This window comes from Cucurbita pepo, chromosome LG20 (genome assembly GCF_002806865.2).
Source record: "Cucurbita pepo subsp. pepo cultivar mu-cu-16 chromosome LG20, ASM280686v2, whole genome shotgun sequence".
NCBI classification, from domain to species: domain Eukaryota; kingdom Viridiplantae; phylum Streptophyta; class Magnoliopsida; order Cucurbitales; family Cucurbitaceae; genus Cucurbita; species Cucurbita pepo.
The window spans coordinates 6,045,221-6,064,180 of record NC_036657.1 but is presented as its reverse complement, the minus strand read 5'-3'; the positions used below and the strand labels follow the sequence as shown (position 1 = coordinate 6,064,180).

At 35.0% G+C, this 18,960-nt stretch overlaps 1 protein-coding gene across 1 annotated transcript; it reads left to right on the top strand.

Annotated features, from left to right (window-relative positions):
* The first annotated feature begins 346 nt into the window (after positions 1-346).
* LOC111783052 (vacuolar protein sorting-associated protein 41 homolog) lies at positions 347-18,279 on the top strand. The gene is made up of 19 exons (XM_023663928.1): positions 347-778; positions 1,205-1,474; positions 1,566-1,745; positions 3,055-3,318; positions 5,146-5,278; positions 5,366-5,456; positions 10,008-10,110; positions 10,865-10,968; positions 11,039-11,132; positions 11,232-11,387; positions 11,467-11,529; positions 11,632-11,697; positions 12,651-12,851; positions 14,963-15,040; positions 15,112-15,231; positions 15,317-15,397; positions 15,478-15,563; positions 17,318-17,399; positions 17,482-18,279. The coding sequence occupies exons 1-19, from the start codon at positions 527-529 to the stop codon at positions 17,923-17,925; spliced, it is 2,868 nt and encodes a 955-aa protein (XP_023519696.1). The 5' UTR covers positions 347-526; the 3' UTR covers positions 17,926-18,279.
* The last annotated feature ends 681 nt before the right edge of the window (positions 18,280-18,960 follow it).

Sequence of the window (18,960 nt, the reverse complement as noted above, 5' to 3'; positions counted from 1 at the left end):
TATTAAAAAATTTAAAAATAGATATTAACAGTGTTACTAGGATAAGACACCCAACCTTATCCAGTTTGCTATACATCCGTTAATAATATGTTTCATAAATAATAATAAACTTTAAAAAATAATATTAAAAAATTTGAAAATAATAATTACATATGGACAATAATTTTTAAATTTTTTTAAATTGAATGATATTTTTAAAAAAATTATAAATTTTTTAATCCAAAGCTATTTTAACTGTTTTTTTAAGAATATTTTTGATATATATATATTTATTTTTATTAATTTAGGATAATTCTATCGCGTAAAAGACCTGAAAACACGATCCATGAAAACTGAATGTTTAGTTCGGTACAATTTTGGTATTGATTTGGACACAGGCAACTCATGTAATGAAACTAAACCAAAGATCAAATAAATTGATGAAGGGGGAAACTACCATTTCTTACTCCCATAATTCATCTCCCTACTTTGCTCCACCTTTTCTTCGCTGACGAATCGCGAGAATCTGAATCCGGCATACATCACAATGGCTCCGATTCTGTCGGAAAATGGCGTCGAAGGAGACGACGAGAGGGAGGAGGAAGAAGAAGAAGAGGAAGAAGAAGAAATGGCGGACGATGAGGAGGAGGAGCCGAGGCTCAAGTATCAGAGAATGGGAGGAAGCGTGCCATCTTTGCTGGCTAGTGATGCCGCCTCCTGCCTTGCTGTTGCGGAGAGGATGATCGCGCTTGGGACTCACGCCGGCACCGTTCATATTCTTGACTTTCTCGGGAATCAGGTTGGCTTCTTTTGTTTGAATCTGTGCTGAAATGTGTTTCTTCTTATTTTCTTTTTGGAAATTGGTTCTGCAATTGGCTCCAGTTCTTGTAAAATTTGAGATTATGATAGCTCTTTTGAAGTATTTGAATCTGCCTCAATTTCGCGCTATCGGATTAGTTGCTGATTTGCAGACCTGAGCTGCGGGTTTTCCATGTATCCTATCCCTATCTATATGCGTTGCTTCCCAAATAACGTTAATCAGACTGTACTTTGTGGTAGTGAACAAAATCTATCGATGGTCAAACTATGACATCTTGTGGTTTACTAGTTCCCATGATTTTACTTTTCATTAGGTATTAGCGTGGAATATTTTCATCGATAACCGTCGGATTTTTTGCTACACATGCTAATCCTGTGATGTGTGTACTCGATTTTGTTTTTCCAGGTTAAGGAATTTCGTGCTCATACTGCCATAGTCAACGATCTCAGCTTTGATACAGAAGGTGAATATGTAGGCAGTTGTTCGGATGATGGTTCGGTTGTAATAAATAGTCTGTTCACTGATGAGAGAATGAGGTTTGAGTATCATCGCCCGACGAAGGCAATTGCATTGGACCCAGATTATGCAAAGAAAACTTCTAGGAGATTTGCAGCAGGTGGTCTAGCAGGCCATTTGTATTTAAATTCAAAGAAATGGCTAGGATATAAAGATCAGGTTCTTAACATTTTATTTGCCACACTAGTTGAGAAATATTCCTTGTATCAGACGACTAGTTTCTCATTGCTAAGTTTGCTTGCATTTGTAGGTCTTGCATTCTGGTGAGGGTCCAATACACGCAGTAAAATGGAGAACAAGCCTCATTGCTTGGGCAAATGATGCTGGCGTAAAGGTGTATGATGCTGCAAATGATCAGCGAATTACTTTCATTGAAAGACCAAGAGGAAGCCCACTTCCTGAACTTTTGCTCCCTCAGCTAGTTTGGCAGGTTAGTTAAAATTTTATGATGTTGTTGACATACTGTACTGTACCAAGAAAGTATCTGAATTGGATGCTACTGCAGCTGCTTGAGGACTCTAGTTCCTTCGGACCCTGAAAGAAACAAATTGTATTTAAAAACCCAAAAAATATAGGAGGGAGATTGTGACATCCTTCAGAAAATAAAGAAAAAGATTTAGAAGATAGCTCGCCCATTAGTTTACATACGTATCTATATATATAAACGAACGCATTAAATCTCAATGATTATGTCATTCAGGCTTGTAGGAAAAAGAATGGCTCACATCCAGAAGCTAAAATAACTACACTCCTCATCTCCACACTTATTTTTAAAAAATGTGTATTCCTCTCAAGCCATGTCTCAAACAGAAGCAATAGCCACAGTGGTATGCTGAAGGGCCTTTTTGTAATTAAATTTTGGTCTTTTGAATTTCCAGTGTGAGCAGAGATTTTAATGTGTCTAAAGAACTCTTGTTCTTGAACACTGATGGAACTTTTTCAAACATCAAGAAGAAGTTTGCTTCGTTTATACAAAAAAAGAAAAAATCTTGGTACCAAATTTAAAGGTTAGTGTTAGTCAATTATTTGATCCATGAACTTTTCAAATATCAAGAACTTTTCAAATAACTATTTATTTTTCTTTTCTTCAAAAAAGTTGGCATTTAGTTAACTAGGGCTAGAAAAATGATACGTTCTCTCCACTATTCATTTTCTAGGAATAAAATATGTAATTTTTGTTTTCTTTTCTTGAAATAAAATACCTCTGTTAGTAAGAAAAAAAGGAAAAAATTATGTATTATTATTATTATTTTTTTTACTGTGGCTACATTTTTTTTCTGGCTTTCTTTAGGAAACTTGGCTAGAAAGTAGGCAATTTTTTATTTTTATTTTTTTAAGATAAGGAGCCCTCTTTTGATAGGATTTTTTGATGCTATTGTATATTTGACAATTGCTTGGTGTGAATCCACTCCTATTTTTCATGATCATGGTTTATATTCTCTTTTATCCAATTGGAGAGGCCTTTTGTAACTCCTTGGGAGAGTGGACTTTTTCCTCTTTCTTCTGTAATTTCATACCATCTATGAAATTGTTTCTTATTAAAAAAAAGAAAGAAAAAAAGAAGAAAGAAAGAAAGAAAGAAAGAAAAAGGAAAAAGAATACTTGGATGATTGTATTTTGATTGTGAACTAACCTACGTATTTAAAAAACAGGCCATTAAGCCTTTTTCTATAGAATCCAGATTAGTAACATTTTCAGTAACTATTTTTTCTTATTGTATTTTCTCTATGTTCATTTAGGATGATACTCAGTTGGTCATTGGCTGGGGAACATCTGTGAAGATTGCATCAATTCGAACAAGCCAGAATAAAACAGCCAATGGAACACAAAATAGTCGGCACGTTCCAATGTCTAGCATGAACCGGGTTGATGTAGTGGCGTCTTTTCAAACTAACTACTTAATCACAGGAATTGCTCCATTTGGGGATGTCCTGGTTGTTCTGGCTTATATTCCCGAGGAAGAAGGTGAAAAAAGTTTTAGTATAACTGCTCCATCCCGGCAGGTATGTTCACAACATATATCCAGCCTTGCACGAGATTTTTTATGCGTGTTTTAATTTTCTTTTTGTACAGGTTCTTAGCGACTTTTACATGTTCAAATTAGTTCAAATTTTACGTGTACCACAAACTGAGAGCTTAGTAGATAAATTATATTATGCATGGATCAGAGCTTTTGTAATCAGAACCAATTCTATTTGATTAGTTCCTTGTCAGTTGCTTGGTGGCTTAGCTTGTCAAATATCATGAGAAATCATAGACCTTTTTCACTTTAAATGAATGATTATATTATTTTGTTGACACTTATCAGTTCCTGATTTAATTATTTAAGGTCGTGAATATGCTGTTTCTTCTGTCTAAGTGTGTATGCGAATGAATGGCATGTGTAATGGGAGTATAAACGGGTTTTGAATTTTTTTTAACAAGAAACGAAAATTTTCATTGATTAAATGAAAAAGAGACTGATAAGATACAAACTCCACAAACTCCCGAAAACAGTAAGTGACAATAAATAAAGTTACAACAAAAAGAAGAAAACATTCCGACTAGGACAAAACTTATAAAGAGAAATCTACAAACTTAGAAATAGAACACCAAGAAAAAGCCTTGATATGGGCCGAACCAAAATGATCTATCCAAGGGAGGAGCTTGATATGAAAGAACCTTTGATTTCTTTCTAACTATAACTCTGAAAATCTTGTAAAATAAAAGCATCAAAATATTTGGATAGAGAACCCCTAGAAGAAAGCTTTCAGACTTGAACATTCAATGAGCTCAAGCCACTGAAGATGATTGATGTCAAAGATTCTAAAGATCCTTTCCAACCAAAAAAGATGTATTATTTATTGTTCTCAGAACACACCGTGGAATTGAAGAATTCAATCAATTACTACAAAAATTCTTAGCAAGTTGACCAAAAGACTTTGGGATCCAACAAACATGTGTTTGCCGAAGATCTAAGAAGGATATTTTTGTCAAGATCTTAGATTTTTTTTTTTTTTATTAATCAAAGATATATCTTACTGACTTACTTCAAGGGAAAGAATTACTTGGTCGTAGGACAACAGAAACTCCTGGATAAAAAATTGTAAGTTGCAGAAGATCAACTTGTGGTTATTGTTCGTTAGTTGAAGGAAATTTAGTTACTTGACGTAGTAAAAAACAAATGTAGTAGCCCGTAGTGTTGAAACAAAGCTAGAGCCATAGCACATGAAATTTGTGAATGTATATGGATTAACAGGATTCTTGAAGAATTGAAATTTTCTCAAAAAGCTCCTATATTGTGATAACAAGGTCGTCATCGTCATTGCTCATAATTCACATCTACATGATAGGACAAAACATATTGACGTTGACAAGCATTTCATAAAAGAGAAAACTGATATGGGTGTAACATGTCTATCTTATCTTCCTACAATAGAACATACGATTGATATGCTAACTAAAGGTTTTCCAAAAAAAAAATACTTCATAAACTTATCAACAAGTTGGCTATGAAAGATATCTACAAACAGCCTGAGGGGGAGTGTTGGATTTCAATGTTGATTGTCTATTATGTTTATATTCTTTATTTATACTTGTAACATTTATTTCCTTATTGGTTGACGATGTTTCTTCTATATAAGAGTACCTTGTATTCGTTTTAGATGTTTAAGGAGAAATACAATAATATTATTCTTCTCTAAATTCAACTGTTTCTTATGTAAAAGCATGGCAACCTGCTCTGTATTTTATGATTGTATAGGCGCTTGCTCATTTTTCTTCATGAAGGTGCTCGTTACTCCCTTTGACGTGTTATTGCTATCTTACTCTTGTAAATCACTTTCAAGTAGGGAAATGCCCAAAGACCAGAAATTCGTGTCGTAACATGGAACAATGATGAATTATCTAATGATACCCTACCTGTACATGGTTTTGAGCATTACAAGGCAAAGGACTATTCCCTTGCACATGCTCCTTTCACAGGTTAATTTATATCTATGGAAGAATATTATTTTTTTAGCACAAGGTAAATTGCATTAAATGTTCAAATACTTCTTTATGTCAGTGTAGGCAGCAGCTATGCTGGTGGTCAGTGGGCTTCTGGTGTTGAACCTATGTACTATATTGTATCCCCAAAAGACATAGTTATTGGGAAACCCAGGTCGGTTTTTTAATCTGTGTTGTTTCATAACTCTAGACTTCTCATTTTATTGTTGTACCTGCTACTCTTAATTGGTAATCACTGGAGGAAGACCTCTAGTATTATCTATGGTAAGCTCGTGAGTGGATCTGTTTCTTTTGATGTTCTTGTTTTTTATTCTTCACATGCTCAGTTTTCACACCTCACATTTTATTTTTATCACTCTTATGGAACTATTGTTTAGACATTTCCTTGTTGTAAGGTTATCTTTTTGTATGCCCTTGTATTTTTTATTTCTTCTTTATGAAAACGTGATTTCTTATTGAATTGTTCAGACCTTTTGGGATGGAAAGCCATATTTCATTCAGAAGAATGAATGGAAGAACAAGAACAGTAGCATAATGAACATACAGCCACACCAAACACTGGGGTGACTTCAAAGAAAATATTTAATAATAAATTACAAAGAAATAAATGAAAGTTTCTCGGGTAGTAATACTGGCACAAGGAGTGGTATTGAATGTAGCCACAATTTGCACCTTATCCCAAGACCTTCCAACTTAAAAAATTCAATTTTATTGTTTACTTTTATAAATAACGGAGCTTTCATTGAGAATAAATAAACGAATACAAGAGCATATAAAAAAAAAGAGCTCCTAAAAAAGGGGGGCAAACTACAAAAAGGGTCTCAAATCAAGAGAAATAAGACCTAACAAATAATTACAAAAGTGCTTAGTAATAGAAGTCCATAAGAAAACATAGAATCTTACAAAAGACCAAACTTCACTCAGAGATCTCTCAAACCTTCGAAAAATTCTATTGTCCCTCTCACCCCAAAGACCTCACAAAATAGTACACACCCTAGCTTGCCATAAAAACTCTCTATTATTAGGGAAGGGAGGATGAAGAAATTCCTTGATCATCTCTCTTCAACTCTTATGTCTGGCTAACTCTAGACGAAACACTCAAAATCTGGGTTCTGGACTGCATATGCAAAATCACAACCTCAAAGGTATGATTATGATCCTCGGTTGCCCTGTTGTAGATGCAACACAATGACCACATCAAGTTAGGCACCCTCCTCAACACCTTGTCCAAGGTGTTAAACCTTTCGTGAAGGGCTTGCATTACAAAAAACTTAACCTTAGGAATTTTTATCTTTCACGACGAGGCATATTCATCTTCTACAACGAGGGATAGACTGAATTGCTAAAGGGAGAAGGATTAACTAAACAAAGAAAACAAGACCTACACGAGAATCCTTCGGACAAACTAGGGTTCCGATAAACTCCCAACAATGTTCATCCTTTTTCCATTGGATGAAGCATGTTGGAGACCTAAAGAATGAGAGTACACAAACCGAGACAACACAGCTGCTACCGAATTGTTCCTATCGAGGATAAATGGAATAGATGAAGAAGAACAACCTACAGAGCAGAAAGATTTATCCTCCAACCATTTATCCTCAAAAGGTGTCCCTCTCATCCCTAACTAAATTATGAATAAACAAGGGAAGAAAAGAAATTCCTCAATGTTGCCTCTCCAATAGATTTTGAAGTGCCTTTAAATCCATTCGAGCTCCATTCAAAAGGGGATGACTTGGATTTGCTCGATAATCCAACCTCGTGATGAAACTGGCCTTGTTTCTGGCTCTACCAATCCATAATCCCCCAAAGTCCACTCACTTTGTAAGCACCTCCCAATTGACTGTGTACTCCCTTTTCCTTCCTCAACTCCCTCCCAAAGGAAATTTCTCATGAGCTTCTCTAGAGATTTCTAGATTTTCTCATCACCACCAGAATTTTGGAAAGAGAAAAATAGTAGGTAGGATCCCACTCAAGATGGGTGGATGAGAGTGAGTCTGCCTCCTTTTGAGAAGAAGCTCCTTTTCTAGGACGATAATCTCTTTTGAATCTTATTTACCATGGGGACCCAAAGCATTCTACTCTTTGGACGATGTCTTAAAGGAAGACCGAAGTAAGAAGGGAATGTTCCAACCTCACACCCAACCATAGAAACCAATGCTTAGCTTACCAGGATCACAATTTAAAGCCAAGAGCTAGAATTTATCCTTGTTAATCTTTAGCCTAGAATTGACATCAAAGAAAGCTAGGAAGTTATTGCCAGAGCAAAAAAAAGATGGTATTATCTGCATACTTTTTGCAAACGGAAGACGAGACAGGAGCAAGTTATCGGTGCCAACATTGAAGCCTTCAAAGACATTATGCTCCACCCCATTGAGATGATTCTACTTAAAGACATCCACAACAAGTAAGAATAGAATAGCGTGAGATGGGCACCCTGTTTAAGACCTCTTGAGGCATGAAATCTACCTCTCGGTCTACCATCAACAAGGTTTGAGAATTTTATTGATCTAATACAACTCCAAATCCACGATTACCATTTATACTAATACCATTCCTAGCAAGGATTCTATCCAGGAAGTTTCAATCCACATGGTCATACAATTTTTCGAAGGTCAATCTTGTAGAAAACCTAGAAAACCCCCTTTTTTTCGAGTTCTATAGTCATCAATAGTTTCATCAGCAATGGAGCTTGGTCTAAGATTGTCTACCTGCATTGTATATACCCCGCGACTTACAGTGGTAAAAGAAGCACTTTCCTCATATTAGGTATGCACCCTTTCTTTTTTGCTTGGTAAGAAAATATATCATAGAAAATTAGGTAAAATGTAAATCCTCCTATTTTTCTCCAATCAAATATTCTGTGAATAGTGAAAGAACCAACTTGGTGTAAAACTCTTCTTTCGTCCATTCAAATACCATGATGGAAGTTAACCCTTTGCAAACATACCAAGGGGGGAAAGAGGTCTCCCATCAATTAAAGAAAGACAAGATTGTTATAATGTATGGCTGTATGTAATGTTGTCCTTTATTGTAATTGTCCTTTTAGTTTAGGTCCTCCTATATACCTATATATATATATATATATGTATGTATGTAACTCTTTAATCTAAAATACAACTAAGTATTTTTTTACTATTGAGCACATGGTATCAGAGCAACCTCTAGGGGTTTTAGAGTATGTTTTTTCTTTTGGCTGTTAGGATGTTAACCCTTTGCAACAAACCAAGGAGGGAAAGAGGTCTCCCATCAATCTAGGTATTGTGCTTTTTTAAGAGGAAATTTAGTGCTATGGAAGAGTAAGAAGCAGAATGCAATTTTATGTTCAAGTGCTGAGTCATAATATAGAGCTATGACACGGTTTGTGTGTGAAATAATGTGGATACATCAACTTTTAACTGAGATAGGCTTCAATATTATCGTGTCAGCTAAATTATGGTGTGTAATCAAACGACACTTCACGTTGCATCCAACCCAGCGTTTCATGAGTGACTAAACATGTTCAAGTGGATTGTTATTTCATTCTTGAGAAAAACAAGGGTTGAAGTCCACTGGAAAGACTGTAGAACAATTGAGAGATATCCTCAACAAACATTTGAACATCAAGAATAAACTATCTTTACAACAAGCTGGGCATGAAAGACATATTTGCTCCAACTTGAGGGGGAGTGATATAATTGATGTTATTATGTATAGTTGTCCTTCATTGTAATTGTACATTCCTTTAGTTTAGGTTTTTCTAGTATACCTATATATGACTCTAATCTAAGATACTATTAAGTAGTTTTCCAATGCTAAGCAGAAAGACAACCACAGTGGGAACATTTCTTTCCCATGTAGAATTCAAGCACGAATGAGAACACCAAGATTGAAGGGAAGTGTTGTCCATCCATCGATTCTCCCACAAGCAAGTTTGATTACTATCTCCAAGTGAATATTTTATGAAATCAAGGAAACTTGGAGGACACACCGTACATGGTTTCTAGTTGTTGTCATTGAACATCACAATTGTGTCTCAACCCATGGCAGGGAACCTGTATTTTCTAACAAGAATTTGATGCAGGAGTATATGACGTTCTCAGGTAAAAGGCCATAATCATTTGGATTAAATTGCAGGGTTCTTTCTAACGACTCCACTCCCAATCCACAACTCTCCCATCCCCAGACACGTATCTCCACTTTAATAAATTCAGTCCTCTCATATCAGGCCTCATCCACACTTTCTATAAGAAATACCTCAGTTTTTTTCTAAAATGTCTCTGCTGTGGACGAATGCAGTCAAAGCCTTACTCTTAGGATTGTGGATAGAAAGAAATTTACGGTATGGAACTTTGAAGAGAAGCATAGTTCTTGGGTTAATTGTTTTGAGTTAGCTCATCTCAAAGTCTCTCTTTGGTGTTCTCTCACAAATTCATCGGCAGGTTTTCTTTGCAGTATATTAATTTAAATTAGAATGCTTTAATTCATTAGTTTTAATTTCTGTTCTTTACTTGCTCACCTCATTTGTAATTTGTATCCTTTGAGGATTAGTCTTTTTTCATTCATTCAATGATTTTTTTTTTCAAAAAAGAAAAAGGACTGGGCCAAAATGAATAAAAAATGAAGAGGAATTTCTCTCAACACATAGGAAAATTCTATCTACTTCTGAGGTTCGCACATTTTCATCTTTAAGATAATGTGCATGTTTTCATGTCTTTATCTTTCTTAGGGATGCTGAAGATCACATCTCTTGGCTTCTTGAACACGGTTGGCATGAAAAAGCTTTGGAAGCAGTTGAAGCAGGTCAAGGAAAAAGTGAACTCCTTGACGAGGTACCTTCCTTTGGCCCATTCATTTCTCCTCCCTGCTTAACCCTTCCTTTACTTTAAATTGACGCTTGATACTTAGACGCATGATTCATGAATACATGTCATTAGTTTGTTTTCTTTAAAGAACTTCTGAGCTCTCCCTATCATATGAGGACTGCATCTGCATTTCAAATTTTGCATACTTGGCTTAGTTTCTATTGGATGCTTGCATCCTGTCTTGATAACAAATGGATTAGGCCCCAATATTCCTCTACCCCATACCTTTAGATTGAGGCCTTTTGTATGACAACTCCTCATGCTAGGCTTAGGGACTCCCCCCCATCCCTGAGGCCCTTAGGTTGTCTATCTTCTTTGATGATTTTTATATTTATCCGTTTCACAAAAAAGAAAAAGATTGCTTGCCCCATGTAATTTCCCTGGTGTTCCAAGTTTTCTTGAAGCCTTCAAACGTCCCAATAGAATTATATTTTTTGTTAGTATCCTGGAATTCTTACCGAACAGTATTATATTTTTTTGTGATTTGTCTTGCACATTTCATCTAATTAATGAAATTTCTTTTGCACATGAAATAAGCTGTAAATATTCAGGTTGAATTGCTTGATTGCTCTGGGGATTCATAATCCCAGAGCAATTAGTATTTCAAGTCATTTTTGTATGAAGGTAATGGAGTGTAATACTATTTTATCAAAGAAAAATTCTGCCTTCCTTCTTTAAAAGAAAATGAAGTATAATACATTTTTGTTGCTTATGTATTTAGGTGGGATCCAGATATCTTGATCACTTGATTGTGGAAAGAAAATATGCTGAAGCTGCCTCCCTGTGTCCCAAATTGTTGCGAGGCTCTGTTTCTGCTTGGGAGAGGTAATTAGTTGATTTCCTTGTATACTATTCTCCATGCACTAGCATAACTTCAGAAACCGGGTTTTCACAGATGGGTTTTTCACTTTGCTCATTTGTGTCAACTTCCTGTATTGGCTCCATATATACCAACAGAAAACCCCAGATTGCGTGATACTGCTTATGAGGTTAGTCTGGAAGAAAATTTCTCTGATACTTTTTTTTTCTCTTTTAAGAGAGATTTATTTATTACCAACTTGAAAACTTGACATTTTTTTCCGTTGCAGATGGCTCTCGTTGCTCTTGCTTCAAATCCATTGTTTCACAAGGATCTATTAACAACTATTAAGTCTTGGCCACCGGTGATTTATTCTGCCCTGCCCGTTATCGCAGCCATAGAACCTCAGTTCAATACTTCTTCAATGACTGATGCTCTTAAAGAAGTAAATATTTTTTTTTTCTGTTATTTTTTAATTAACTCGAAGTGTGTTTTGTTGTAAGCTCATTTCTTTCCTGCATCAGGCATTAGCTGAGCTGTACGTCATAGATGGGCAGTATGAGAAAGCTTTTTTGCTGTATGCTGATGTAAGTTTTAGATTTGTGCTCTCTCCACTGTTAACTGGTTCTAGAACTCTTCTACTGTTTCCCTTTTTAATACATATTTAATTATTTTACCCTTATTTTCAGCTTCTGAAGCCAGATATATTTGACTTTATTGAGAAATACAATCTGCATGAGGCGATTCGTGAGAAGGTATGAGAATTCGAAATTAGGCGACCTTATAGTTCTCTTGTTTCTTTCTTCCAAGAGTAAAATTATGTTTGTGTGGTAATTGTGTTATAAAATGTCACTTTGGCAGTAACACATGTTGGATGGTAGAGTCTTCTAACCATCGTCAGTTGACCTAGTAGTGGTTGAGGTTAGTGAAAAAAGTAAGAGGTTTAGGAGGAAATAGGTTCAAACCATGGATGCCACTTGTCTAGGATATATATCTTCTGAGCTTTGTTGACAACCAAATACACTCATATAGTAGGACATTAATATACTAGGATTAGGCAATTGTCCATGAGATTAGTTGAGCTGTGCTTAACCTGGTAGAGACATTCACAAATATATAATAATAATTATATATAAAAAAAAAAACAAAGGAACTTCCGACTAAAAGTCGGATGGAATTGTTCTATGAACATTTTTTTTGATAATGTTGCATTTCTTTATCACTTTTGATCCCTCAATTAGAGTCACCAATTTTTACATTAGATGCAAACGATGGAACTCTAAAGGCTGATATTATATGGTTTTTCAATTTCTTTTGTTTAAAAATTATGCATCTGTATTTTTTGGTTATAACTTTGTGTAAACATGCCTCCTATTTCAACAATTACAGTATGAGCTTATTTAATTGTAGGATTTTTTTTGTAACTTCCTTTGTATGTGGATTTCATCTCCTTTTTTGTAATATGAAATGGTCTCTTTACCAAAAAATTTGGAAACAATTTTACTTCAAGAGTTTGGCTATGGAGTCTTGTAATTCGTTTTAGACTTTAGTTTTTTTGTCCTTGGTAATTTGTTCGTACTCTTATGTAAAATGAAAAGTTCTATGTTTAGAGAGAACAGTTTTACAGTCCTTCGAGTGGGCAAACTATTATGTTATTTTCATGTTTAAATGTATGACGACCTTTCTTCTTTTTCCCATCTTTTTGTAGGTTGTCCAACTCATGATGCTAGATTGCAAGCGTGCAGTTCCCTTGTTTATCCAATACAAGGAATTAATTCCTCCAAATGAAGTTGTTTCACAGCTTTTCAAAGCCGTTGATAAGTGTGATTTCAGATATTTCATGCACCTGTATCTGCATTCCTTATTTGAAGTAAATCCACATGCTGGAAAGGATTTCCATGACATTCAGGTACAAACTACTGAAGATTTAGTTATCCTTTAGTGATTCAATTTTTGTGTTTTTACGCATACAGATGATAAATATCTTCGCCTTAATGTGCGATGTGACAAGATTGCACCATTGGAGTAAAGCGAGAGATATAAGTAAAATTACATCTCGCAATAATTTGAAAAAGAAAACATACCGTATAATGTCAGACTTCAAAAATGGATGTTTATGTGGTAAAAGTTCGCCTTATCAAGGGCTATGTAGTCCTCGATTGCCATTAAGACATTATAACCAGGAAAAGAGAATAAATAATCCAGTCAATATAAAAAAAAGACTACTGTGATATCATTATCAATATTATTCTTTTGACAAAGTATACTTTTCACTGGATGAAGAAAAGATTACACTGCTAAGGGAGACATATAACGAAAACATTCCCACCACTCTTAACAGCCAACCCAATCTTAATTAAAAAAGCTCCCAATTATATTGGTAAGATTAATAGAATAACAAAAATTGATTTGTCAAAGAACACCATAAAAGAAGCATAATTTTTAGAACAACCATCAATTGGCCTAATCAAACACTTCTTTCTTTTTTAAAAAGATTCTTTGGTTTCTTTCGAACCACAGCTTTGACTGCATTTCTTCAACTTCATTCACAAGTTGAGTTATATTCTCCTATGAACTTCTATCAAACACTCAAATCAAATTAAAAGTCTAGAAAAGTTTCTCCCAAGTCAAGTCGACAAGTGTTACACACCATTGTCCCGCTTTTCTCATGATGATATCTAGACCACTTCAGATTGAAAGGCCTTTAGTTTTATTATTTTGAAGTTTGTTCTCTTTTGTATGCTCTTCTATATTCTCTTTGTTTTCTTATTCGTTCTATCTTGGGAGCTTGTATCCTTTAATAATTTCAATGAAAAATTATTTCTTGTTCCAAAAAAAAAAAAAAAAAAAAAAAAAAAAAAAAAAAAAAAAAAANAAAGAAGAAAAAAAGTTTACAACTGTAGGCACAATGAAAGAATAACCGAGATTAATCCTCATCTACCACCAAAACAAGTCTATACGTGTTAAGCACCATTGTAGGGTATTTTTATCGAATTTTTGTCACTGTGTGTGTGTGTTTTGGATAAGAAACAGAGGTTAAATTAGCAAAAGCTAGTTATACAAAAATTGGATATGAGATATCTCCACGGACAACTTTAGCTACTATGTTAATTTTACCTAAGTGAGCTAACCAAATGAAACTTTTCTGGTCTTCCAGCTAGCCTTTAACCAAGATTTGTTGATTCTAATATGATGAAAGTTTTCTTTCACCAAGAACTTGACTGAAAACTTGCCTGAAGAATTCAATTAGATTCTTCCATCATTATTAGATTCAATGTAAGTGTAGATTTTTTTTTTTTAAAAAAAAAAGAAATAGAAGAAGATAGACCTTTTGGCTTCTCTCTGTTTTGAAGGGGGAAAAATATCAACAAAAAAATGAGGGGGCAATGAAAGGAAAAAAAAAAAATCGTGGTCTGATAACTGGACTAGATTTCCTCTGATTGAAGGGGAAATTGGCAAGAAAGAGAAATTTTGATTGGAGAGAAAAAATAGCCAGTAGCAATTTGATTTGAGAGATACCGAAAAAAAAAAAAATTGAACAATCTTTTTGGTTTAGGTGACATGTACAGTCCCAGTTTCTGAGTGGGATGTGTAATGTAATGGTAGCTAGTTTATGTGGTGTCCTTGCAATGGCTCTCTTCGCCATAGTTTCACAATGTTGATAACCGAAAGAAATATGCAATGGAAAGCACCATATTGAAGGCACATGACACCATTGCACAAGGCAAGAAGAAGGGTGTGCGCTTCACCTTGTCTTGCATCAAGAAGCACCTCGATAACATTGCTAGGTTTTTTCCCTTCAAATTATTCTTTATCTGCATAAATACTAAACCCAGTTGCTAAATGAAATTCACTGGTGGGTTTATCAAGAATGGTTAAGCTTGACCTGGAGTACGATAGTGAATAGAGATTTACGACTCATTTTGTTCATAGCCAAAATTAGTGGTTTCTATGTAGTTAGAGCTTTCTTGTTCCTATTTTAATAATTTGGTTCCTATTTACCCTCCAATAATTTTGTAGGTGGAGCTTTATGCTGACTATGATATAAAGATGCTGCTTCCATTTCTTCGTAGTAGTCAACATTATACACTTGAGAAGGTCAGAATTATCTGTTGCTGTTTATAATGGTTATTCTTTATGTGTTTATAACTTTGTGAACATAATCTCAGGCATACGATATTTGCGTTAAAAAAAATCTTTTGAGGGAGCAAGTCTTCATTCTTGGAAGAATGGGAAACGCAAAACAAGCCCTTGCTGTCATCATTGATAAATTAGGAGATATAGAAGAGGTACTTTCATTATTTTTCTGACTGCAGGCTGTCTTTGCTTTCTGATAGACACTTCACATAGAAACTTTGTTTTAACCATGAACAGGCAGTAGAGTTTGTTAGCATGCAGCATGATGATGAACTTTGGGAAGAATTAATAAAGTTATGTCTTCACAAGGCGGAAATGGTATCGATGAATGCTCTTTGCTTGATGACTAATTTTCCGTGCACATTTATTTTAAATAATTTGTCCTCCATTATTGACAGGTTGGCATGTTGTTGGAGCACACAGTTGGCAATCTAGATCCTCTTTATATTGTGAACATGGTTCCCAATGGAATAGAGATACCTCGGTTAGTGTCAATTTCTGTTATCATTCGTTTTCAACATTTATCGTGTTTATATCTGTTGTCTATTGCATGTGGCATGTATCCCTGTAAAATATACTGTGCCTCCCGTTCACTCGTATAATTTTGTTTACTTAATTTTTCATGTTGTCCTACCTAGAATTACATTAGTGGTATAGAATTTGTCAAGGTACTTCTAGGAGGGAGGGAGTGACGGCCCAAGCCCACCGCTAGCAGATATTGTCCTTTTTGGGCTTTTCCTTATGGCTTCCCCTCAAGGTTTTAAAACGCGTATGTTAGAGAGAAGTTTCCACTCCCTTATTAAGGATGCTTTGTTTCCTTCTCCAATGGGATCTCACAATCCACCAATCCACCCCCTTTGGGGGCCCAGCGTCCTCGTTGGTACACCCTTCGATGCCTGGCTTTGAAACCATTTGTAACGGCCCAAACCCACCATATTGTTCTTTTTGGGCTTTCCCTTTCGGGCTTTCCCTCAAGGTTTTTAAAACGCGTCTGCTAGGGAGAGGTTTCCACACCCTTTTAAAGAATGCTTCGTTCTCCTCCCCAACCAATGTGAAATCTCACGTTGGGGGACTTACTTATTTATTTATTTTTAAGTTCTGGTCTATCACAGTGCTTCTTAGACCTATTTGATAGGATTCTGTAGTTGCTCCACCTTTCTTATATTCTTAATTTTAGGAACTCTTTGTATTTCCTGATTTGGTCTTGGTCACATCTTTTTATACCCGAAATCCTCAACTATATTAAACCACTCCAAATATTTCAGTCCTTGGAATCATTGTTCATTGAGCTGCCCTCCCTTCCCCCCAGAATGTATATATACACATGCATATATATATATATATATATATATATATATATATATATATATATATATATTTATTGCTTTTCTTTAATATTACTTCTTTTTTCCTATAATAAAGAATTTATTATGGATTCTTATTTGAGATGAAAGGTTGTGCATAAAGGATGATATGAACCAAGAGACATCAATCATACAATATACTTCAATGAAGATGTGAAGAAAAGGTTGTCAAAATTATCAAAAGATGTTTCAATTCATGCTANGATTGTTGTCTCTTGGTTCATATTGTAACCCACCCAAAATTTACAACAATCAAACTTTGATTCTTCTTCAATGTAGCATGAATTGAAACATCTTTTGATAATTTTGACAACCTTTTCTTCACATCTTCATTGAAGTATATTGTATGATTGATGTCTCTTGGTTCATATCAAAGGATCACACTCATAGATATTGGGTTTTTTTCTGTTATTACTCAAAAAGTAATAAAAACTACCACTTAGGATTCAGTTCTCAACATTTGTATTAAATCAGCTAAAGATCTCATATCTTGTCTATCGATAGTGTCTATTGGTTTTGTATATCTTTATTGATAAAATTCCAGTGTATCCAGCTAATATTTTGAATCGTGTCTATGCTCTCCTTGTATATGATCTCTGTTTTAAGTTGGCAGAGCTGTTTATTAGTTGATTGTTGAGGCACTATAACTGGTTTATTACCCTTGTTGGCCGATGTATTTTCGGAGATTTTCTCACAAAACTTTCAAGTGTTGGACGTGTAGCAACGAGTAACGAAAATAAGCATACAACTATAAGTCTTGTTATCAGATTGTAGGTTGTGCCTGAATTAAACAAATTAAACATATGTAGAATTAATTATAATTGTTCATTTGGATGTACATAGTGTCTGAAATCTTTCCTTTATTCTATTGCAGCCTTCGGGATCGGCTAGTTAAAATCATTACCGATTACCGAACGGAAACCAGCCTCAGACATGGATGCAATGATATTTTGAAGGTATTTTCATGCTAGACAAATTTAGTTGCTTCACTAGAACTGAACCTTGTGCTGGAAAATAGTAATGTGTGATTTTCGACAGGCTGACACTGTGAATCTATTGGTTAAGTACTACAAAGAGGCTAGACATGGAGTTTACTTGAGCAATGAAGAAGATGAAGTACGTGGGAAAAGGAATGAAAATAAGGTTTCTCAGTCAATTCAGAAATCTTTGAGTGTTAGAATGATGGAGGTTAAGTCGAAAACTCGGGGAGGCGCTCGTTGCTGCATATGTTTTAATCCCTTTTCAATACAAAACATATCTGTTATTGTGTTCTTTTGCTGTCATGCGTACCATGAGACTTGTCTCATAGAATCTACTTCCAATCTTGATGCTAAAAAAGGGACGGGAGAGACTCAGCATGATTCGGTATCTGACTTCGATTACGATAACGGAGAAATAGAGGACGATGATGAGGATGAGGCAGATATGGGCGGTCCTAGAATGCGTTGTATCTTATGTACTACTGCTTCTTCCAAGAGTTGATACCCTTTGTTTACTTTTCTTCCTCTTTGTTGGGCTTCTTTGAATGCGTTTATGCGCATACAGGCATGTACAGGCTATCATCTCTTGCTTGCTTGCTTGCATTGCTATTTATATTTTTCTTTATCAAAGTTTGTATAATTAAGGTTGGAAGATTTTGTTTGATGGCTGGAGCGATTTTTATTCGATACAAAGGTCGAAGTTATGTTCGGGTTTGTAATCGAGTTGTATGAATATACTTAGTTGAGTTGGGTTACATGATTTACGGGCTGAGGGTGATTGACATTTGTATATTTCCTTTCTCAATATGAGATCTGTAACTTCTTGTAACGTCAATAACAAGAACCTTCTTACAAATTGCATTATTCCACAAAAATTCTACTATTTTCGATCCAGTATGGAACAAGAATTTCGATCCAGTATGGAGCCAATGGTTCTAAAGATCGAAGGTGGCAAGATCTAGTCTCTTTTAACCCAATTAAGATTGGATGGACCCAAATTATCAATAGGCTCTCCAAGCATGTTGAAAATTTGGCCGAGAGTCGCTCTGACTGGAACACTTAGAGGAGCTATTGTGTTAACCACTTCCATTCCTCTCATTAGACCATATGTAGCACTCATAGCTATAGCTCTAACCCGATTATTTCCTAATAATTGCTGTATTTCACTAAGTCACATTAATTTCTTAAATGACAGTATCTTGACCTTTAACTATCAAAGCATTGTAAATATTAGGCATTTTGCTCGGGGGGAAAAACTACATCTAGTATCGGACCAATAATTTGAGCAATACGTCCCAAATTGTTTTCTCAATGGTAGAATAAAGTAGTTAAGAAATTATTGATGGTTCCAAAAACTAGACTTAAAATGGATCTATAAATTTTTTTTTGAAGTAATTTGGATATTGGAAATTTGAGAATGGAAGTCTCACGTCAATACCGATGTAGGCAACCAATCTTAGAATTTTCTTAAGAAGGTAGGAATCACTTGAAATTCAATATACCTTAAGTTATGGGAATATGGAAGAAATAAACAAAG